We start from the raw sequence: 19,631 nt of genomic DNA on the forward strand, positions 1-19,631 counted from the left end.
ATGCATCAATCTAGCGACAGGAAAGCCAGGAAGAGCTGTCAGGAATATTTGCATGCCCACAGCCAAACTTGAAATGCCAAACCATTTCTGCAAGAGCTCCTGTTTAAAAAAAATAGGTTTAAAGCACTGATGTAGGAGACAGGGCTAAAGCCAAATCTCCTAAGGTTAGTCCAGGGCAGCTTTGCTGAGCCAGGTCCTAGAGCAGATTTCAATGTGCAGTGGCATTGCTGCAGGCAGGATGCCTCCCCAAAGGCAGGATCTGGCACATTCCCATTGGGATTCTCCAGGTTCCTGCAGGTCCAGGTCTACCAAATTTACCAGCCCCTCCCAGCTGGGTGCTGCAGGCAAACTGGGCCCTGCTCCAGTGCCCTGCCTCAGGATCCCACGGGATTTGAGCAGGGATCAGAGAACAGCTTGGAAAACTTATGTACAACCTCCAAATCTACAAATGACTTCCACTGCTGCCCACACACTCCGTAGTCATATTCAGCAGCTCAGAAACTTGAGGAGAGGGAGCTTTTCTTGCCCCAAAGAAGAGCAGAGAATGATAAATTAAATACCAGCACTATATTTAGAAAATAAACTCTTTCCGCTGCAGTTATAATTTGCCGAGTGTCACAACATTTTGAGTTTCCTTGGAAATATTATCTGCAGGGGAAAAAAACACATTTAAACACGGCACATTCTCACTCCCATTTCCAGCTGTAGCAGAGGACAGCTCAAAAACCCTTCCCAGGAAAACATGGCACAAGGACTGGGTGTCAGTCACTGCTCCTGCCCCTGGGCTGCACCACCCCTGCATCCCTGACACTCCATCCACACATTTCCCAACTCCCACCTTTTACTATTCCTAGCCCCACTAAACTCACAGATTTTGGGTTTAAGTTGGTTTATTTGCCTTATGAAAGGGAAAAAAAAAATACGTTTTTCTCCTCAGAGAGCAGCAGAGTGAAGGTTGGGAGATGCTGAATGGCCTCCTTTGATGTGAGAGGTTTACACTTGACCTTCTGTTTTCCTTCCTGGATATTTAAATCCTGTTGGCTCCGAAAGCTGAGTAACAATGAGATCCACACACTGACCTGCTCCAGTGGAGCTTCGATCCTTCTCCTAAAAGCGAGACCATGGCACTTGGTTCTAACACTTTTTCAGAGATAAATGACTAATTTTCAGCTTTATTTAGCTCTCTTGGCATTTGAGCAGCTAAATAGATTATTCCAAGCAAAATTTATCACTTCAATAATTCCAACACATCGCCTCAAAAGGCAGGGATTAGTATTTCAAAGACACGGAGTTAATCCCAAAAAATTCTTCCCTGTGAGGGTGGGGAAGCCCTGGCACAGGGTGCCCCTGGATCCCTGGAAGAGTCCAAGGCCAGGCTGGAGCACCCAGGGGTAGTGGAAGGTGTCCCTGCCCATGGCAGGGGCGGAATGGGATGGGGTTTAAGGTCCCTTCCCACCCAAACCAGTCTGGGATTCCATGATTCAAACCAGAGCACCAATGTTTTAACTCAACATCTGAACAAAACCATGAGAAGACGTCAAAACAACCCCTGGAAAAAAGAGAACGTTCTTGTGTCATTTCTAAAACTCACATATGGATCTGAAAGTTGAACTTTATGGCTCATTTCTTCCTCAAAATGAAAACTCCTGAGAAAACAGCACATTTTCTATATAAATAACTGTCAAAGCACACTGTTGTGATGCCTCAACACTCACTTCTGAGACATTTCCAGGATTTTTATTTGTCTTTCTACTGCTATAATCTTTAATTCCTTTTAATCAACACGAAGTATATTATTTAGCTGAAAGTAAGCCAATTTTTATTTGGTAATAAAGCAGCATAATACACACAAGAGAAGCAAGGCACCAATGAAATCTGGGGAAGAGGAAGGAATTCCATTTGAAACGAGGACAAAAACTTTGAATCAGGAAATCTGTGGCTTTCCAAGGAAAGTGAACCTATGTGTCCATTTGGAACAGGAAAAACCAATATTCAATATTCATTTGCATTGCAGAGCAGCTCCGCAGCCCACACAGGGTAAATACACTCGACTCGAATGATTTCTTTGTAACCACATTGAAATGGCTTCATTATAGCATTTTAATTGTGGGTAACTGCAGGGAAATCTATAAAACAGAAAATGAAATAGAAATAGAAAATAGAAAATTCTGCAGCTGGGCAGAATTTTTGAATGGATCTGCTGAAATGCCTCAGAAACAGCAAAAAATAGGGATTTCCTATGTTCAACTTTAGGGAAAGACTGGAGCACGTTGTGGAAAGCAGCCTAATGCCCCTGGCAATGGAAGAGCTAAGCCTGTAATACTTTTCCCTCCTTGTTAACCAAAGGATTACAATCCCTTCCCATCCCTGTGGTTAATGCAGCTAATACAGCCAATACGTGTTTATTGGGATTCTCCCTGCAAACCCAGCAAAGCCTTTGGAAATTTCAGCCAAAAAGCATTAAAATGATCTTTAAGTCTTCTTTAAGGCTGTTTCAGATGTGTATTTTATACTTACATATTTATTATCACTAATGTGATATTCACAGATTCTGGGGACTCCACTGCAAACTCACAGAGAATTCCCAGAAATGCTTAGGATCAGCTAAAAATGTTCTGGTTTGATGTTAACTTAGGTACAGTTCTCTGACAAAAAAAGTCACTTCAAACCCTGTTCATACTGTGAAGTGTCCTTGGGGAGCTGCTCGTTCCAGTGTGCCACAGCCTCAGGTTACAGACAGCACCGAGCGACCTCCCACTCAAGCGTGGCCAGGGATTCTTCTCCATCTCCTAGGGAAGGGAATTACCCTGGCACTGCAAATGGCAATGCTGGGTTCAGCCATGCTGACTTCCGATTAAAAAACAGAGAGGTTTTAGTTAATGGAATCATTGATGCTGGAAAAGCCCTCTGAGATCATCAAATCCAACCTCACCACTGCCCCATTTGTCCTCAAGTGTCACATCCACTGATGTGATGAGAAATTCCATTTCTCAGCATTGCTCAGGTTGGAAAAGTCCTGGAAGGTCACCAAGCTCAACCCCAGCCCTGCCAAGGCCACCACTGCCCCATGTCCCCAAGTGCCACATCCACACAGCTTTGAAATCCCTCCAAGGACAGAAACTCCACCACTGCCATCTAGCAATGATAATTTTTAAAAGAATAGGTTTGAATGATCAAAATGATGAACATTAAGTACTCATTTTATCTACAGATTCACGGAAAAAACCCAAATTTTCCACTTCATCAGGAAGGAAGTGGCATAGGGAGCTGATTGATCCCTCTGTCAGGTTATTGCCATGGATAAACAAACAGAGGAAAACCACCACAGGCTTCAAAAGTTATTAATGGGAGAGAAGGGGCAGAGGTCAGGGCTTTATTGCCAATTCCAACTTCTTCACCTTATGAAAGGCAGATTTAATTAAATGTATGTAATTTAAATATATATTTTTTAAATAGCCCAATGCTAAGATTAAACTTTAAAAAAAAGTTCCTGTGTTTTCCTCAGTCACAATTGCTCCTTATCTTCTTAAACTCACAGTAAATCTTGGAAACTCTTTTTAAAGACACTTCAGTGAAAGCAGAACTTCCCAAATCATGTAGAAGGCTAAAAATATTTCAGCAAGGTCCCTCAAAGTCTAAAGTGTCTGTGAGAAAAGTACTTTTCCCACAGAAAAATTCACAGTATTTATAATCTAGAACTGCTTCACATTTACTTCTAAACAGCACAGGTGTGAGACACCACATCAGGTCCCCAAATAAAGTATAAATGTTCTTGTGGAAGGGGAAAAATCATGGAATGGGTTGGGTTGGGAGGGATCTTAAAGCTCATTCTGCCATGGACAGGGACACCTTCCACTACCCCAGGGAAGCCCCATCCAACCTGGCCTTGGACATTCCAGGGATGGAAAAATCCTCTATCTTAGATCTGAATTCTGGTGCTTTGATACTTTGGAAAATTTCGTTAGGCAGCTTTGAGGGCCTTTAATACCAAAAAAGGTTCGGATGTGGGTTTGCATAACCACAAGGAATAGTTCCCCACTTGCACAGGACTCACTCTTCTTAAAATAAAGAGAACTAAATTAAAAATAAATCAAATAAATCAAACTCATGATCTAGCTTACCAAGCAAACTTGACTTTCCATTAGAAATCCTAATACATCTTCCCAATTCTCCGTTTCACACTGATGGGCTTGGCTAAGCAGAAGCCATGTGAAATAGGTGTTATTAAAATGCCATATGCAGCATCAGATGGTATTTCCTTACACAGTTCAGTTTCTGAGCTCTGGAGGAAAAGAAATGGTAATTCTATGCAAAAGAAGCTGTGACTCACCAGCATGCTGCTTTTGCAATTATCAAATTCCCCATTTTTATTTACATGGGTTTGAGCGCTCTTAGATACTTTAAAAACTTCCTGATTAAAGAAAGACCAGAAGCAAAACAAATTTCAGAGATTTGTGTACAAAGAAATCGAGAGAATTGATACCTTGAGGAGCGGCAAAGGAGCTCAATGCTAAAAGCAGGGATTTCACATTCAGGAAATGATGGGATGCATGGATACTTCCTCCAATTTGTAAAATACACCCCAAAAACTTTAAACTTCCCTCAAAGAATCAAAGAGGTGTGATTTTATACACCCCTCATGCACACATTTCATGGGGGCTGTACATAAAACTGAAGACTGCAACAGACTTTTTTAATCTTGCACTTAATAACTTTATAAGTGTAATTAACGCAGCATTTCTTCTATATTTTTTTTTGCTTAATCCCAATTATTTCAGTTTGAAAGCACCTTCGCCTTTCAGAGTGTAAAATCTGAGATGAAAATACAGCACAAACCAGTTTACATCCTGGAGTCACATCTTTTCAATAAAAGATACATGATTAAATGAAGGAAAGTCAGACTAAGCATTAACTTCAACACTTCCTGATGCCAAACTTAGAATAACTGTGTGCCAAGACATGCTTACAAAGTTGAAAGGCAAAAAAAAACCCCACAAACAAATCAAGAAGCTCCCAAACAAGCTGTGGGTTTGGTTTTGTTCTATTTCTTTCATAAAAATGAGAGATCATAACCCCAGGGAAGTCATGAAGCCCAGAGCAGTGTGCTGGGCACTGGGGAGGCACCTCCAGTCCTGGGGGCAGTTTTGGGTCACAAAAGAAAGGACCTGGAGGGGCTGGAGCATGTCCAGGGAAGGGAACGGAGCTGGGAAGGGGCTGGAGAACTCCTGAGGGAGCTGGAAAGGGGCTGAGCCTGGAGCAAAGGAGGCTCAGGGGGGACCTTGTGGCTCTGCACAAGTCCCTGACAGGAGGGGGCAGCCGGGGGGGTCGGGCTCTGCTCGCAGGGAACAGGGACAGGAGGAGAGGGAACGGCCTCAGGCTGGGCCAGGGGAGGCTCAGGGTGGACAGCAGGAAGGATTCCTTCAATGAAAGGGCTGTTAAACACTGGAAGGGGGTGCCCAGGGTGGTGATGGAGCCCCATCCCTCAAGGTGTCCAAGGAACGACTGGAGGTGGCACTTTTCGATATGGTTGAGTTGGCACGGTGGGATTCAGCTGGAAGTTGGACTTGATGGTTTTGGAGGTCTTTTCCAACCTTAATGATTCCATTTTAAAGCCAATTCCATATCCCTAGTGAACTGTTTTGCAGCTCCTGGCCACAGAGTCCCTTTGTCCTCCATGTCCCAGCACAACAGAGGCCTGGTAAACGCGGTGCCCTCCAAACACAAACATGAGGGGGCTGGGCTGAAAACAAAAATTAACAACTAAAGCTGCCTCCTTGCCTTGTACTGATCACAGGGAAAAGAAAAGAAAAGAGGTCACATCAATTCAGCTGAAGCTGGTTAAAAGTGTGTTTTTAGGTTATCCTGCACATCAGCACTGTCAGCACGAAGAGCAGACGCCTGGCTGGGCTTTGGCAGAGCCGCCCTCTTGTCTTGCTGAGCAAAGTGACTCCTGCACCTCCGAGACATCAGTGAACATCAGCCAGGTAGCACAGCAGTAATCAAAATAATCCACTCATAAATCCTAAATCCACTATATAAGCAGATACTGATAATCATGGGGCGTAACAAATGGTACTGGGAAAATCCTGAAGAAGCTGAAGGAAAAGGAACCCCCAGCAGCGAAACAGGAATTTTGCCTGCAGACAAAGCTCTCGGGGCTGCTACAGCCCCTCCTGAAAACACAGAGCCCACAAGAGCTGGTTGGTTTGGAACACGAAGGTTTTCCTCTGCAAGCCAAGCTGACAGCAAACATATGCTCAAGTGCTGCTGCAGCAGACAGCGAAGCCTGGCTACTTTGCAGTAATAAATATTAAATAACTACATATGTTACATAAATATTTTTAAATCATATTACCAGAATAAATGTATCAAATAATATTTAATAGCATAATATTGTTAAATAGTAATTTAAAAAATGAATAATTATTCTGCTTTTTTATTTCAATTGTGCACAGACTGGGTTAGATTAAGTGTTCACATCAATGAGCATCACACGGATATCACAGCTGCCTTGCTGAAGGAGACAAATGCTGTACAAGGTTATAATCATGAATAAACCACCTGAAAGGTCCATACTCCCTAATTTACAATGCCAAGGTTTTTTCTGACCCCACAGAGTGAGAGCAAATGCAAATGCAAAGTTCTGCTTCCTCCAGAGCTTGTTTGTACCATTTCAACACATCTGGTACATTCCTGTGCATGACATTCCCCTTCTCATCCCAAATTCACCCATCAGCTGCAAACCTTGCTGCTCTACAGCTGAATACACTCAATTATTGCTGCAGCTTGACCTGGGAAACAGGAGTGGCTTTCCTTTATTTTCCTGCTCCATTCCAGCCCAGACTCAGCTGGGGCTGATGTTTGATCCCCTCATTTCTGTTCTATCAGTCTGGGCCTACCAACCAGTCCAGCAACCTCAAACCATTCTGAACAATTTTACCAGAAGAAAACCAGCAAAATTCCTTAAAAACAGGAAAGATTTGTGGATGAGCCATAGTACAGCACAGCCAAGGAAAAGCTTCAGCTTTTCAGAATGGTTTGGGCAGGCAGGGACCGTAAGGACCTTCCAGTGTACTCCTCTTGCAGTTCAGAGAGAAGAGAATTCATCAGGGAAAATATTCTGCTTATCATGAGTGATGGTTTCTCATTTCAGCTCAGACCTTGCCACCTGGCCAGTGATCCTCAAAAAGCTGACACTTACAGAAAGAAACATCACAGTTTTGGGATGGGAAGGAGTATTCACCAGAATAGCTCTAAGAGCTCAAAAACGCCGTATTTTCCATTTATGTGAAAAAAAGAAGTGAAAAAGAAATCTCCTCAGAACAGCGTGACCCTGCTGGAGAAAAGGGCTGCTGTGTTTTCCCACCGGTGCCTGGAACAGACAAAAGTGGAAGCTGGTGACTAAAGGAACAGCTAAAAATACCCCAAGCAGTCTGGAGCTGAGAGTTGTGTGCCCTCACCGCAATTAGCAAATTGCATATTCAGTTTCACTGACACTAATGAGTGCAGCCGAGTTCATCTACACCTCAATTAACTTCAAGAGACGCTTCTTTTCCACAAATAATGGCACTTGCTCCTTGTTTTTGCGCTGTCCCTCTTTCTGCCTGACCCCTAGGGCAGTAAATCACTGCCTCATTTGCTGCAAATACAGTTTGGAGGGATTAAGTGGGTGAAAGAGAAGAGAAAAATGCACTTCCAACACGGGGAGGAAGGGAGAAGAAAACTCCTGCACTGGATGGGAGCCAATGGATGCCAGCAGGTTTTGGGGATACAGCTGTAGTTGAGTGTATTTAAGGAAAATCTGGAAGTTTCACTGAAGGAAAAGTCCAGCACAGGGAACAAGGCACCTCTGGTACTTCTCTGGGACCTTTCCAGGTGTGACCACCACGTTGTATCAGAGGTTAAAAATCTGTTTTCAGCTCAAGTGGGAAGAGAAATCCCAGCCTGTACAAGAGTTCCCCACAGCAGGATTAGCAGGTGGGGCCAGGAGGCTGCAGTTTGCCACTGCTTATGCTGAACAAAGTCCTCGTAGATCTTCCTCTACTTCTCTCCTTGAAGGAGACAAGAAAGAGGTTGGTAGGGGCTGGACTTCAAACAAAAAAATGGCAATGCAGTGTTTAATCAGCAGATGATTTTAAGCATTACATTTAAAGCAATGAAGTAAAGGTTGAAGGATCATTCAGACGGGAGGAAGAGGAAATGGATTTTTGGTACCTGGGAAAATAAGATGAGAAATAAATCAAGAGATGAGGCGATTTCAACCCCAAACCACCAGTGAGGATGATACTGAGGAAGGATTGCCTGGATACCCATGGGAGCAGCAGGCTGGGGGAGAACACAGGGATGCGTCCCAACCCAGCCACCAGCAGACCTCACTGTTGGATTTGCTCTTTATCCCATGAGCTCCTAACACACAATCACAGAATCATGGAATGTTTGGGTTGGAAAGGACCTTAAAGTCTGTCCAGTGCCACTCCTGCCATGGAAGGGACACCTTCTGAAACTATCCCAGGCTGCTCCAAGCCCCAATGTCCAACCTGGCCTTGGGCACTGCCAGGGATCCAGGGGCAGCCCCAGCTGCTCTGGGCAGCCTGTGCCAGGGCCTGCCCAGCCTCACAATCAACCTTCCCTTCTGTTCAGATGCTGACAGCACTAATTACCAGAGAAGTGTGCAAACAGATGCTAATTTGAAGCAGTATCACTCAGGAGAAGCCGTTTGGCAAGAGGCAGTGGCTGATGGAAAATCCAGCTATTGATTTTCCTATCGGCTGCTGTCATCACTGCTGCTGCCTACAAATAAACAATCCAGAGAATATTTGCTTTCCAATGACAGCTGGTGTCAGCATCACTATGCATTTGCTGTCAAGCTTCCTGCAGAATAAACTGATATTTTGCTATTTAATGTGTTTCAAAATCATCAGTGCAATTCCTGATGGCATTGTTGTATCAAATGTACGTGTATCCTAAAGCCCTGGCAAAGCACTGAGCATCCACAGCCAGTTCCCATTGAAATCCTTAAAAACTCTTCTCAAGACATGGCATTAAAAAGGATTGCTCCTTTTGAACATATTTATTAAGGAAGAGAAGAAAACTCTATGTCAATAGCAGCACAATAATCCCAGCAATAATACAGAAACATCCTCTTGGGAAATATTTAGCACAAGTGAGTTTTGAGTGATGCTCAGGGTATTTACAGCTCCCAAAAACCTAATTTTAGACTTGTAAGGGATTTCTATAATTATTGATTTCTCCTCCTTACTTTGCAAGTTGGATTTTTGCATAAAGGGTTGGGGTTTTTTTGAGGACAGAAATAAAAAAAAAGGCAGAGTGTTTTCCCAGCAGTCCTTGACAGCTGCCTCTAAGGCACCATAAAACACAGAGGACAGTCCCATTTGGAACCTCCTTGGAGTGAAACTCGTAACAAAGCTGTGGATTTGACCATTACAGTTAGAGATGCTGAATTTCCATCCGAAAATGGTTTTGGGTGGAAAATACCCCTTGGTGAAGTGTGGCTTGTAACCATGGGAATAATTCTTTGGACTGAGCTGCATCCTGGACCTAAGATCAAAGAGAATTATATTTCTATTTTGGAAATAAGAAGTGGCTTAAAAATAAAATAGAAATGCAGCATTTGTGGAGGACATAGAGTCCCAAATGTGCAGGTTTTATTTTCCTAAACAAACCAGCAGCTGAGCCAGGGCAGAGCCCACAGGCTGGCCCAGCCTGGCAGCCACACGTCCTGCCCTGGCTCCTTCTGTGCCAAGCACCAGCAGCATGCACTGAAATCCTGGCCTTGGAAAGGTCCTCCTGGTGTAAAACCAGTTGTTTTGTGACAGAGTGGATTCTCACTTTTTTGTTTTTAATTAAAAATGAGCCTTTTATCTTGCCCAGTGTTTACTATGGCGTCCTCTGATGACAGAGAGCTGGCAGGGCTCTGCCTCTGCCCAGGCCATCTGTCTGTGCTTACTGGGACCTGCTGGTGGCCCCAGTGCCATTGAAGAGGCACAAACACCCGGGGCCTGTGCTCCAGACAGGGCTGGCGGCCACTCAGGCCCTGATGTGGCATTTGGGTCACTCATTTCACATCACACATTGCGGACAAAACACCAGCAGGGGGACAAGGGGATGACAGGTGAAAAGCACATTTCACACCGCAGCACGAGCCAAGGCATCACGGGGATCCTGGGAATGGCTCTGTGCCCTGCCAAGGCATTCCAGGGACTCTGAGGTGTCCCCAGACACAACACACACTAACACAGTCGCTGATCCAGCCAACGCTTGCACAGAGCTTGGCTGCTCCCAGGCTTTCTCCAGGGAATATCATACAGAGAGGAAATCCTTCCCTGGGAGGGTGGTGAGGCCCTGGCACAGGGTGCCCAGAGCAGCTGGGGCTGCCCCTGGATCCCTGGCAGTGCCCAAGGCCAGGCTGGAGCAACCTGGGATAGTGGAAGATGTCCCTGCCCATGGCTGGAGATGGAACTGGGTGATCTTTAAGGTCCCTTCCAACCAAAACCACACAGGAAGACTCTGAAATGCCTTAAATGACACTTTAAGCCCCAGAGGATACGAAACCAAAGCAGTTAACCTGGCTTCCTTTGAATAACCTTTTCAGATGGAACAGGTTTACAACAGCGTCACCAAAACCTCCAGCAGGGTCATTTATAAACACAACCCCCCCAATATTTTCACTTCTGCTTGTTTTCCATTTTCATCTCATGATTTGAGTAATTGCTTCCCACACTGTAACAAATGAATTGCTCTAACAAGGAAACTTTCAAAGCAAGTCTTTCTATATTGCTTGAAAGATACTTAAACTATATCTCGAGTATCTTTCCAGCTCTGTGTGTTTCCTTTTCCAGGGATCTTGGGGATTTTTCCCCTGCTACATTCTGGCCCACAATCACTCAAAGCACAAATACATCCCCATACTTTTAAGCCCAAACCACAGTACCAGTTTCATAGAGAAAAGTCACACACATTTCAGAGTAAAAAAATACAGGCCCAGGAGACTAAGGAAGGAGATCCTCCAAATAATATTTTCCCCCAATTATTCATATTTTGCTGTTCCACAGTCCTCCTCTAATATTTTTATTTTTTATTTAATATTCCTGGAGATCCTATTCCAAATCAATCAGCTGACAGCTTATAAAGGTAATTTTGGTTAATTTTCAGTCCTTCAACCTAACTAGCTGAGCTACATTTCATTCACCAAGGCCGCACATTAGACATTATTTTTATTTTCCTTTTATTTACCTCCTTTCCAACTGATGCAGAGATGCCCAAGAGCTGCTGCCCCACAGGACCCATTTTTTCAGATCAGCTGAATTCTGCTGCCTGTCAGACTCGTCTTGAGGATAGATCAGCCAAAAAAAATGGGAGAGCTTTTTATAGAATTAATTCAGATTGTGTAGTCCCACCCTGAGAATGGAAAACCTGACTGCTGAATATTTTGCTTGTGGCTTAAACATGTGATAAAAGCTCATCCCACGGATTCAGTGGAATAACCTGACAGGCTCTGGCCATCCTGTAACACCAAAATTTTCCTCCTGTGACTGGAAAATAAACATTCAGGCGATCAATGACTGGCTGAAGCTGCAATAAAGTGAAATCCCTCTTTTATTCACTAGAGGATCTGGCCACGTACTTGCATCCCAGGAAATATCAGAGAAAATCTACTTGGGGTATAGTTAAATAAAATATGCCATGGACAGCCCTCAGCCTCATCACAGCCTGCTTGCAAAGACTGGGGAAGGATGGAAGGGGAAGTCACAGGAATTTTTTTTTCCTGCAATTTTCCCTCTTTCCTACAGAGGGAATCAGAAGAATCCCACACCAGCTGCCATGGGAAAACCCAGGCTGGGAAACTGAGGCTCAGCTCCTTTCCCCCTCTCCAAAAGCTGGTTTGGACACACTGTTTGCAGATTAAATCCAAATCTCATCTCCACATCCTCGTGTGTGCAGACAAACATCAAGAACAGAAATTCTGTGTTTGGAAAAGACAACCAAAGCTGAGCAGCACATCCCCCCGGAAAAAAAAGCAACCAAGTTTTTATCTCCCAGACAGAATAACTTTAATTACATTATATTTTCAGGCTCTGGAGAACTATTTCCAGGCATTTGAAAGGACCAAGATCACGCTCTGAGAGATGGCAAAGCTCATTTAAAGCCTACTGGATGTACAAAAGCAAGGAAATCACATCCTGGGAAGCCAGAGCAACTCATCTGGAGGAGGGTGGTGGGAAAAGGAGGGGTGAGAGGTCACCCCTGTGCTTTGTGGGTCTAACAACCACAAGGCTCTTTCCTTAGGCAGTTGCTAATTGTGGAAAAATTGGAAAAATGGCAGATAAATGTGATGTCTCAGGAAGATTTTTGAACTCGAAGCCTCAGTAGATGGAAGAGCTGAACTGATTTGTTGGCCAGAAATTGTCCTGGCAGCTGCAAACCCATGCACTGGTAGCTCTGATTTTGCGAGCTCCAAGTCAATCTCTTCCCATCAAGAGAGGAAAATGAGGATAATTTGCTCACACAGCTCTGAGCACGCTGTGTCTGGCAGAACTGTCCGCTCCAGTGAGGATTATCCCAGAGATCTCCATCTCAGGAGGCACTGAGGGCTTCTCACACACTTTTCCACAGGAAAAAAAAAAAAAATATATATATATATATATATATATAAAAATGTACATCTGCAGGGAGAGAAACAAAAAGGAGCTGCATTTCCTACCAGCTCTGCAGTCTGTGCCTGAAACTCATCCCTTCCTTGCCCATCAGGCAGGGAAAGCCTGCCCTGGGCCACACGGATTTGGTGGCTGGGATCTGCTTTTCCAGCTGAAAGCATTGTTTTCCAAGGTAGCTGCCTCAAACAGCTGATCTCAGCCTGAGCAGAAGCAGCACCCAAGCAGCTCTGAACAAAAATCACATCCTTAATTTTATTTATTTATACTCAAGTAGGAGGCTCAGGGGGCAACTTCTCATCCCACAACTCCCTGACAGGAGCCAGGCGAGGGTCGGCTCTGCTCCCAGGGAACAGGACAGGATGAGGGAATGGCCTCAAGCTGTGCCAGGGGAGGTTTAAATTGGATATTAGGGAAAATTTCTTAATGGAAAGGGCTGTCCAGCCTTGGCACAGAGTCCTGAGGCAGTGCTGGAGTCCTCATCCCTGGAGGGATCTGTGGATTGGACACTTGGGGACATGGGGCAGTGCTGTGGAATGGCTGGACTTGATCTTACAGCTCTCTCCCAACCTTAACTAGTCTGGGATTCTGAAAGATTCCAATTGTACCTAGTCCCTTTCCTGAAAGACCAAAAAAGAATCACATTCATATTGCTGGAAAATAAATTGGACCAAATAATGGGATTGTATCTCATTTCTGGCTGATTTTGCACGGATTTTTCACTGTTGTAGCTTTCTGGCCATATCGCAGAATGAAGCTGCCTAAAGAGGGAGATAGATATGTGTATGTATGTGTATATAGGTATATATATATATATAGTTAAAGTATGTATTTCTGGAGAGCAAAAAGCCAAGTCCAATTATCCCCAAAATTCATGGTCACTAAACTCATGTCAATGCTAAGTCAATCCTAGTCTGCAAAAAAGCATTTTAAAATAAGAACAAACCCCAAACCCACACAAAATGGAACCACACTGACTCCCAAGGGACCTTCTGTCCACAGGTCAGGTACAAACCATAAAGTGCTTTTGTAGAGGTGAAATTAAATCATAAACATCCTATGAAATGAACCCCACAATGTCTGAACAGAAGCTTTCCAGCCAACATAAAAGCCTGAGAGATACTTCAAAATTTATTTAAGAAAAATCTTTAGTGTTACCATGCACTGGTCCTGGAAATGTTCCTTTGCCTCTCGCACACCCAGAGCTCTGATTCTTTCAGGGAACCAACTAAAGGCATTAACTAAAAATAAAAAGCAAACGAGATCAGCTTAAATAGCTTCCTTAAAAAACATATCCTATTTCCAGCATGCTAATTAATAGAACAGAACAGATATTCTGATATCATGATTAAGAACAGTTCATTTTGAGCATCACCAGCAGATCAAGGCAATTAACTGGCAATTTGCTCACTAAATGACTTCCCAAGATGTGCTACTGAGATAAGGCAAAGCCCTTTTCAAAGTGCCTTTGAGCCAGCAGAAGATGGACCTGCAGGGATTATTTTTATAAACAAAGTACAACTCGATTCTTCAGTAGTAAAGCAAAACTTCTGCTTCAGGAGTAAGGACAAAAAAAAAATTAATTTATGTGGAACAGCAAGACACTGGGGGGTTTTCTCCTTATTTCCCAAACTGCAACCACTATAAATGGTGCTGTGATGGAGGACACATCCAAAATATCATTTTTAGAAAATATAAAACTGAAGTTCTTGACTTCTTGGTATTTTAACCATGGGACACAGGTGGAGAGCTGAGAGCAGATAAATCCCTTTTCCTGCCCTTTAATCTTCCTGCCCCAACACTCACTGGTTTTCACAGTGGTGCTTCACAAGGAGCTGTGCTGGCTCCTGGACAACAGAAATAAAAGTAATGCCATCCTTCAGGGGGCTGGGAAGAGGATAAACAGGGAGGTTTAAAGACACTCAGTTTGGTCCAAGTGACCATTCCTGGTGAGATTCCAGGGAAGGATCTCACCCCACGCAATCCCAAGCAACGCAAACTGGTGAAATTGAGGAGGATGCCACAGAACTGGTCACAGAGTCACAGAATGAACGAGGTTGGAAAAGACCTCTGAGATCATCAAGCCCAGCCTAAACTCAGCAGATCTGAGAAGAATTTGCTGGCTCTGGAACAGGATCTCTGCCCATCCCTCCTGAACCTCCAGAACCCCAAACCCTGTGCAAAGTGCAGGCACAGATCAGAGCCAGGAGGGCCCCAGGCAGGGCTGTCAGGCCAGCAGGGGATTTCTGACCCAAATGCCGAGGTTTTGGTGCTCACCTGAACCACATCCTGCACCCAGGGGAGGTGGCTGATGCTGAGAGCTGTGGCTGAGCCCACAGTGTCCCCACACCTCCCTGCACTGGCACGGAAACATTTCCCTAAATATTGCCCAAAAGAGGCCAGAGGAGCTTTTCCAGTGATTCATCCATCAGCATTCCTAAGCCAGCAGGATTCCCCCAGCAAAGCAGAATTTGAAATTAATCTGCATAACTTTCTGTGCAGCTTCCCAACCTTTTCCTTCTACAAGGATCCAGCCCTCAAGACATTTTCTGTCAGTACTTGATACCTGCAGAGGTTTCTGTTCTGCAAAGGGGAACCCTTCCCTGCTCCAACAAAAAGATCTGAACAAAATCATTACACACACAGCTTTTACCTGAGATTTAATTGGTGAATGCTCAGCCACCTATGCAAAATGCATCACTAAACCCACAAAAGTATGTGTATTTTAAGACATAACTGTACTGACTTGACCAAAATTGAGTTTTTTTCTTTAAATTCCTAAACTATGGACTGTAGAGATGCTTTTACTTCATTCAGTCTATGGATCAGATTTCCATTACAGGAAAACAGCCCTTGTCATGTTTAAGCTGAGCTCTCCCTTCGCCCTACAGTCTAAGCACTGATAATTTAAACATTACATACATGTAAAATTTTACTTTCCTCTGAATCAACAGAATTGGTTGGATTTCCCATTCTGCACCAGCAAGGTTAAAACAGAAGCATAAAAGCACAGCTACTTCATGAGAATTAACTGAAAATATAATTCAGTGACCGACTGTAAGCACAGGATGTTTTAAGGCACTGAACTCCCCCAGAACAGCACAAACCCTGCTGGGAGCAGCCCCACTACTCTGTCAATACAGCCTCTGAGCAGAAATGCCAAACATTTGCTTAGAATAATGATAATTATTAAAAATAATGCACAAAGTACACAGATTGATGGTAAGAAGTGTCAGGGCCTCCAGCATTTTGGAGTAACACTGTATGTGCCCAAGTGCAGCTGGAGTTGCACACAGATGAGTTCCCCTTCCTAAGTCATTCCTGATGACTCTTTTTTGTCCTTAATTCACAATTAGCAGTAACAAGTCACTTCATTTCATGTAGAGCTTCCTGGAGAGGATGTAGGTGAACTGAAGTGCTCTGTGAGACAGAATAAGAGAGGCTGAGAAGAGTCTTTGGGATCATCCTGCCCACCCTCCCGCTGGAAGCAGGGCTGAGCTCCAGGCTGAGGGATGTGTGCTGGGGGTTCTGGGGAGAGGATGCTGCAGCCCCCAGCCTCCTGCACACCACCCTCACAGGGAATTTTCTTCTCTCCATAAATCCTGTTGCAATTTGCCCTCATAGAACCAGTTTTTTGTTCTGCACTTTGGGCTAGAGCTCAGTTTGGTGTTCTCCATGACTTTCCTCCCCAGCTCAGTCCCCATCCTTCTCCTCCAGGTTCTATTTCACATCCTCACGCCCTTGGATTTGGCTCTGGTCAGCCCCAGGAGGCTTTTGGATGTCCCTGTGCAGAGCATCCCTGCCCTCCAGCACAGCAACTGCTCCCAAAGCAGAGCCATCTGCCAGCGAGCTGAGCGAGCACTCCAGCCCCTCAGCCAAAGGTGCTGCTCGGGAGGCTGGGCTCGACAGCATCCGCTGGAAAAGGATGTGCAAAGACCTCCACTCTCGTGTTTGTCTGGATTAAATGAGGAGCAGCTGCTGGGCAAATCTGGCTGCAGAGTTTGCTCCCTGCTACGGCATACATTTCGTCTTGACCGCCCTTGTCGGCAGTGATAAGATGATGTTATCACACCGAAGTCCTGAATGATCTCCTGGAAGGTCAGGAACCTGCAGAACCGTGCCAGGTTTCAATATCTACCTCACACAGCTTCCACAGATGTGAACTTGTTTGGTAATTGTCTGCACAACAAAATAAATCATTCTGTAAGGGCCCGGGCCAACGTAAACAGGAAGAAAACACTGTGTTCAGAGGTCAGGCTTTGCATGTTTTCCAGGGTTTTGATGTCCTAAGGATGTTTGTTAGGATGTTTGGGATGTACACAGAATAGAAAATCAGGACTGTGTTAACCAACATCCAGCCCTTGTACTGAATCTTCAAAAAACCCCAAGAGAAATTGCTTCTTGATGAATATAAAAAGCTTTACAAGCCTCAGTTATTCCAGCAGACTGCAATTGCTGATGTTTTGACCATTTGCCTCAAGCACTCGAGGGAGATGAACTTGCAAATGCCACCACACCTCAGTGCAGCAGAAATGCAAACAGCTCAGCCTGGATGCTCCCTGACAGGAGTGCAATTATATCCCAAACATGCATGAAAAGGGTCCACAGCCTCTCCTCAAAAAATAAAGTAAGTAAATGAATGCTTGGATCCAGTTTATTTCTGCCCCTAAAGGTTTTTTTAAGCCCCCTTTTCCACCTGACATTAATTAATTGCTTCTACCGGAAAGGCTGTACACCCTGCAAGAAACATTCCAAGTGATTTTAAAACTGATCACAGCAAAGCTGAGCTTGGCAATGAGCTCTGGACACCACCTGGGCCAATCTTCTGCGGAAAGCTGGGCCTCAGTGCAGGTTTTCCAGGAACTGTCAAGCAAATTCATCAGTATTTCATGAGTGTGTTTTAGAACAGTAATTATGAAAATGACTTTTGCTGCGTTCTCATTAAGGAACTTCCTTTCACGCACGACTGGAATGACAACATTGAGGCACTCGCTGCACCTCCAGCTTCAGATAAATCAGAGGAGCTCCTGAGGGCAGCAAGAGGTGAGGCTGCTCCAGACCTGAGCTGGCCAAATCCCTCCTGGGTTATCCTGGGAATCTTCCCTCCACGTCCCTCTCCCTCACCTTCATAGCACATCAGTGCTCCAGGGAACACTGGTTTGGGGAAGCCTGGGAAGGTGTTACCGAGCCTGGATAATTTACAGGAACTTCTCGTGCCCTGAAGCTGCACATCAGGACAGCAGGATCTGACTCATCCACGGGATTTCCATCTGATGCTGACACCACTCCATGGGCAGCAACACAACACAAATCCCATTTTCCTGGAGATCCTAATTCACTCTGATACCACAGGGTGGTAGCACCACGAAAGGGATGGAGAGCAGAGGGCTCTCACACAGCTTTTGGGGTCTCATTCAGCTGCAAACCGTGGTGTTTGATGTTCCTCTAGGAAGCCCATTTCATCCAACCTCCCCAGAGCCAGAACTTGACAAAATCCTCATTTCCAAGAGAATAGCAATTTGTACTGGAGTTCCAACTCCTGTCAGTCATTTCCCAACATCTGGGCTGGGATGAAACAATGGAATACAGAGATGCAACACAGATGGCTTAAAAGTCATTTCAAACACCCAACTGTTGTGGGTTTTCAGCACAAAGGCGTAAATTGGCTCTTAATAAAGCTGGGTGTGGATGGCTGCTTCCAACTCCATCATCCCAACGACCTCAAATTCCACAAGAATCATCCTGAGCAGCACATTCCTTGGTCTCAGATGAACACAGCCCTAAACCAGTCACTTACTATTATTTACAGAGCACAGCGGTTCCATAAGATGGTTATAAGCATCTTTTTAATTTTTACTCAGGGTAAGAGTCCACTAAAAATAAGAAAAAAAATAAAGACATGAAAGGCCTGCCCAGCTTTACTTTCTAAGTGTCATTTGTACTTTGAATATACAGTTTTCCTACAGCCTAAAGTATTTCTACAAAACAGAAATCCATGGATTCTCAGGCCAAAGTCTGCAAGCAGCTTCTCACTGGAAAAAATCCACTCCAGACCTGAAGAAAGATCCAACCATCAGGAATCTGCTCCAAGACAGGACAGAGCAGGGAGAAGAAGGAATACCTGCCCTCAGGAGACACTTTATGTGTCTCACTGATGTTGTCCCAAACAGCCTCCACCTGATCAGTTTTAGAAATAACTGAGACTTCATGGGATTGTAGAGCAAGAGACGGGCACTGGGTTGGGGAAACAAGGGTGGAAGGAAAACAAACCAACCCAAATGCCTCCAATTGAAACACTCAAGTGTTGCCCCATCCCTGGAAGTGTCCAAGGCCAGGCAGGACAGGGCCTGGAGCAACCTGGGATAGTGGAAGGTGTCCCTGACCATGCAAAGATTTGGGATTTCAAAGTTAAATTCCCAAAAACCCCCAAAATCTCATGCTCTGCAAGTGCTGAGCACAGCCCTGTGCCCCCTCCAAGCATCCGAGCAACCTCTGTGAACTCTTCATGAGCAGCTCCTCCGTAGGAGCAAACACTGCTGCATTCATTTAGGGAACAAAAAGAGTATTATGGGAAAATATGCTGCTCACAGTTCTGGTGTGACATCCTCAAAAAGGGCATTCTGCTTCCCCAAATTCGAACAGGGAAATTTTGGACGCTCTGTAAGCAAGCAAAAGCTTCAGGTTTTCTTCTCTGAGAGCAGAAGACCCATTTTTTCAAGACTGTATTAGGAAACAACCATCTTTATGTTGTTCTGAAGGACTTTGTTCCGGTTTTGCCTCTTAAATATCAGATATTAAAAACTCATGGCACAGTCCCTGAATTTTTACCACTGCCTGAAAGCACACAGGGATATTCTACCTTCAGCAGACTGGGGGGGAGGGATCCCTTATAAAATGTGCCACCCCTAAATCAGAGCTGTCCAAACTCACAGAATCATGGAATTGTTTAAGTTGGAAAAA

At 44.6% G+C, this 19,631-nt stretch overlaps 1 protein-coding gene across 5 annotated transcripts in view; it reads right to left on the reverse strand.

Moving 5' to 3' along the window:
• PTPRE (protein tyrosine phosphatase receptor type E) overlaps nt 1–19,631 on the reverse strand; it is an 88,717-nt gene that overhangs the window by 49,562 nt on the left and 19,524 nt on the right. Inside the window, exon 3 of one of the 5 annotated variants that reach the window (XM_032115616.1) lies at nt 13,830–13,912. The exons of the other annotated variants lie outside the window; for them this stretch is intronic. Within the exon in view, the coding sequence (XP_031971507.1) occupies nt 13,830–13,912 (83 nt within the window). The remainder of the gene's footprint in view (nt 1–13,829; nt 13,913–19,631) is intronic. 5 annotated transcript variants of the gene reach the window in all.

This window comes from Corvus moneduloides, chromosome 8 (assembly GCF_009650955.1).
Source record: "Corvus moneduloides isolate bCorMon1 chromosome 8, bCorMon1.pri, whole genome shotgun sequence".
NCBI lineage: Eukaryota > Metazoa > Chordata > Aves > Passeriformes > Corvidae > Corvus > Corvus moneduloides.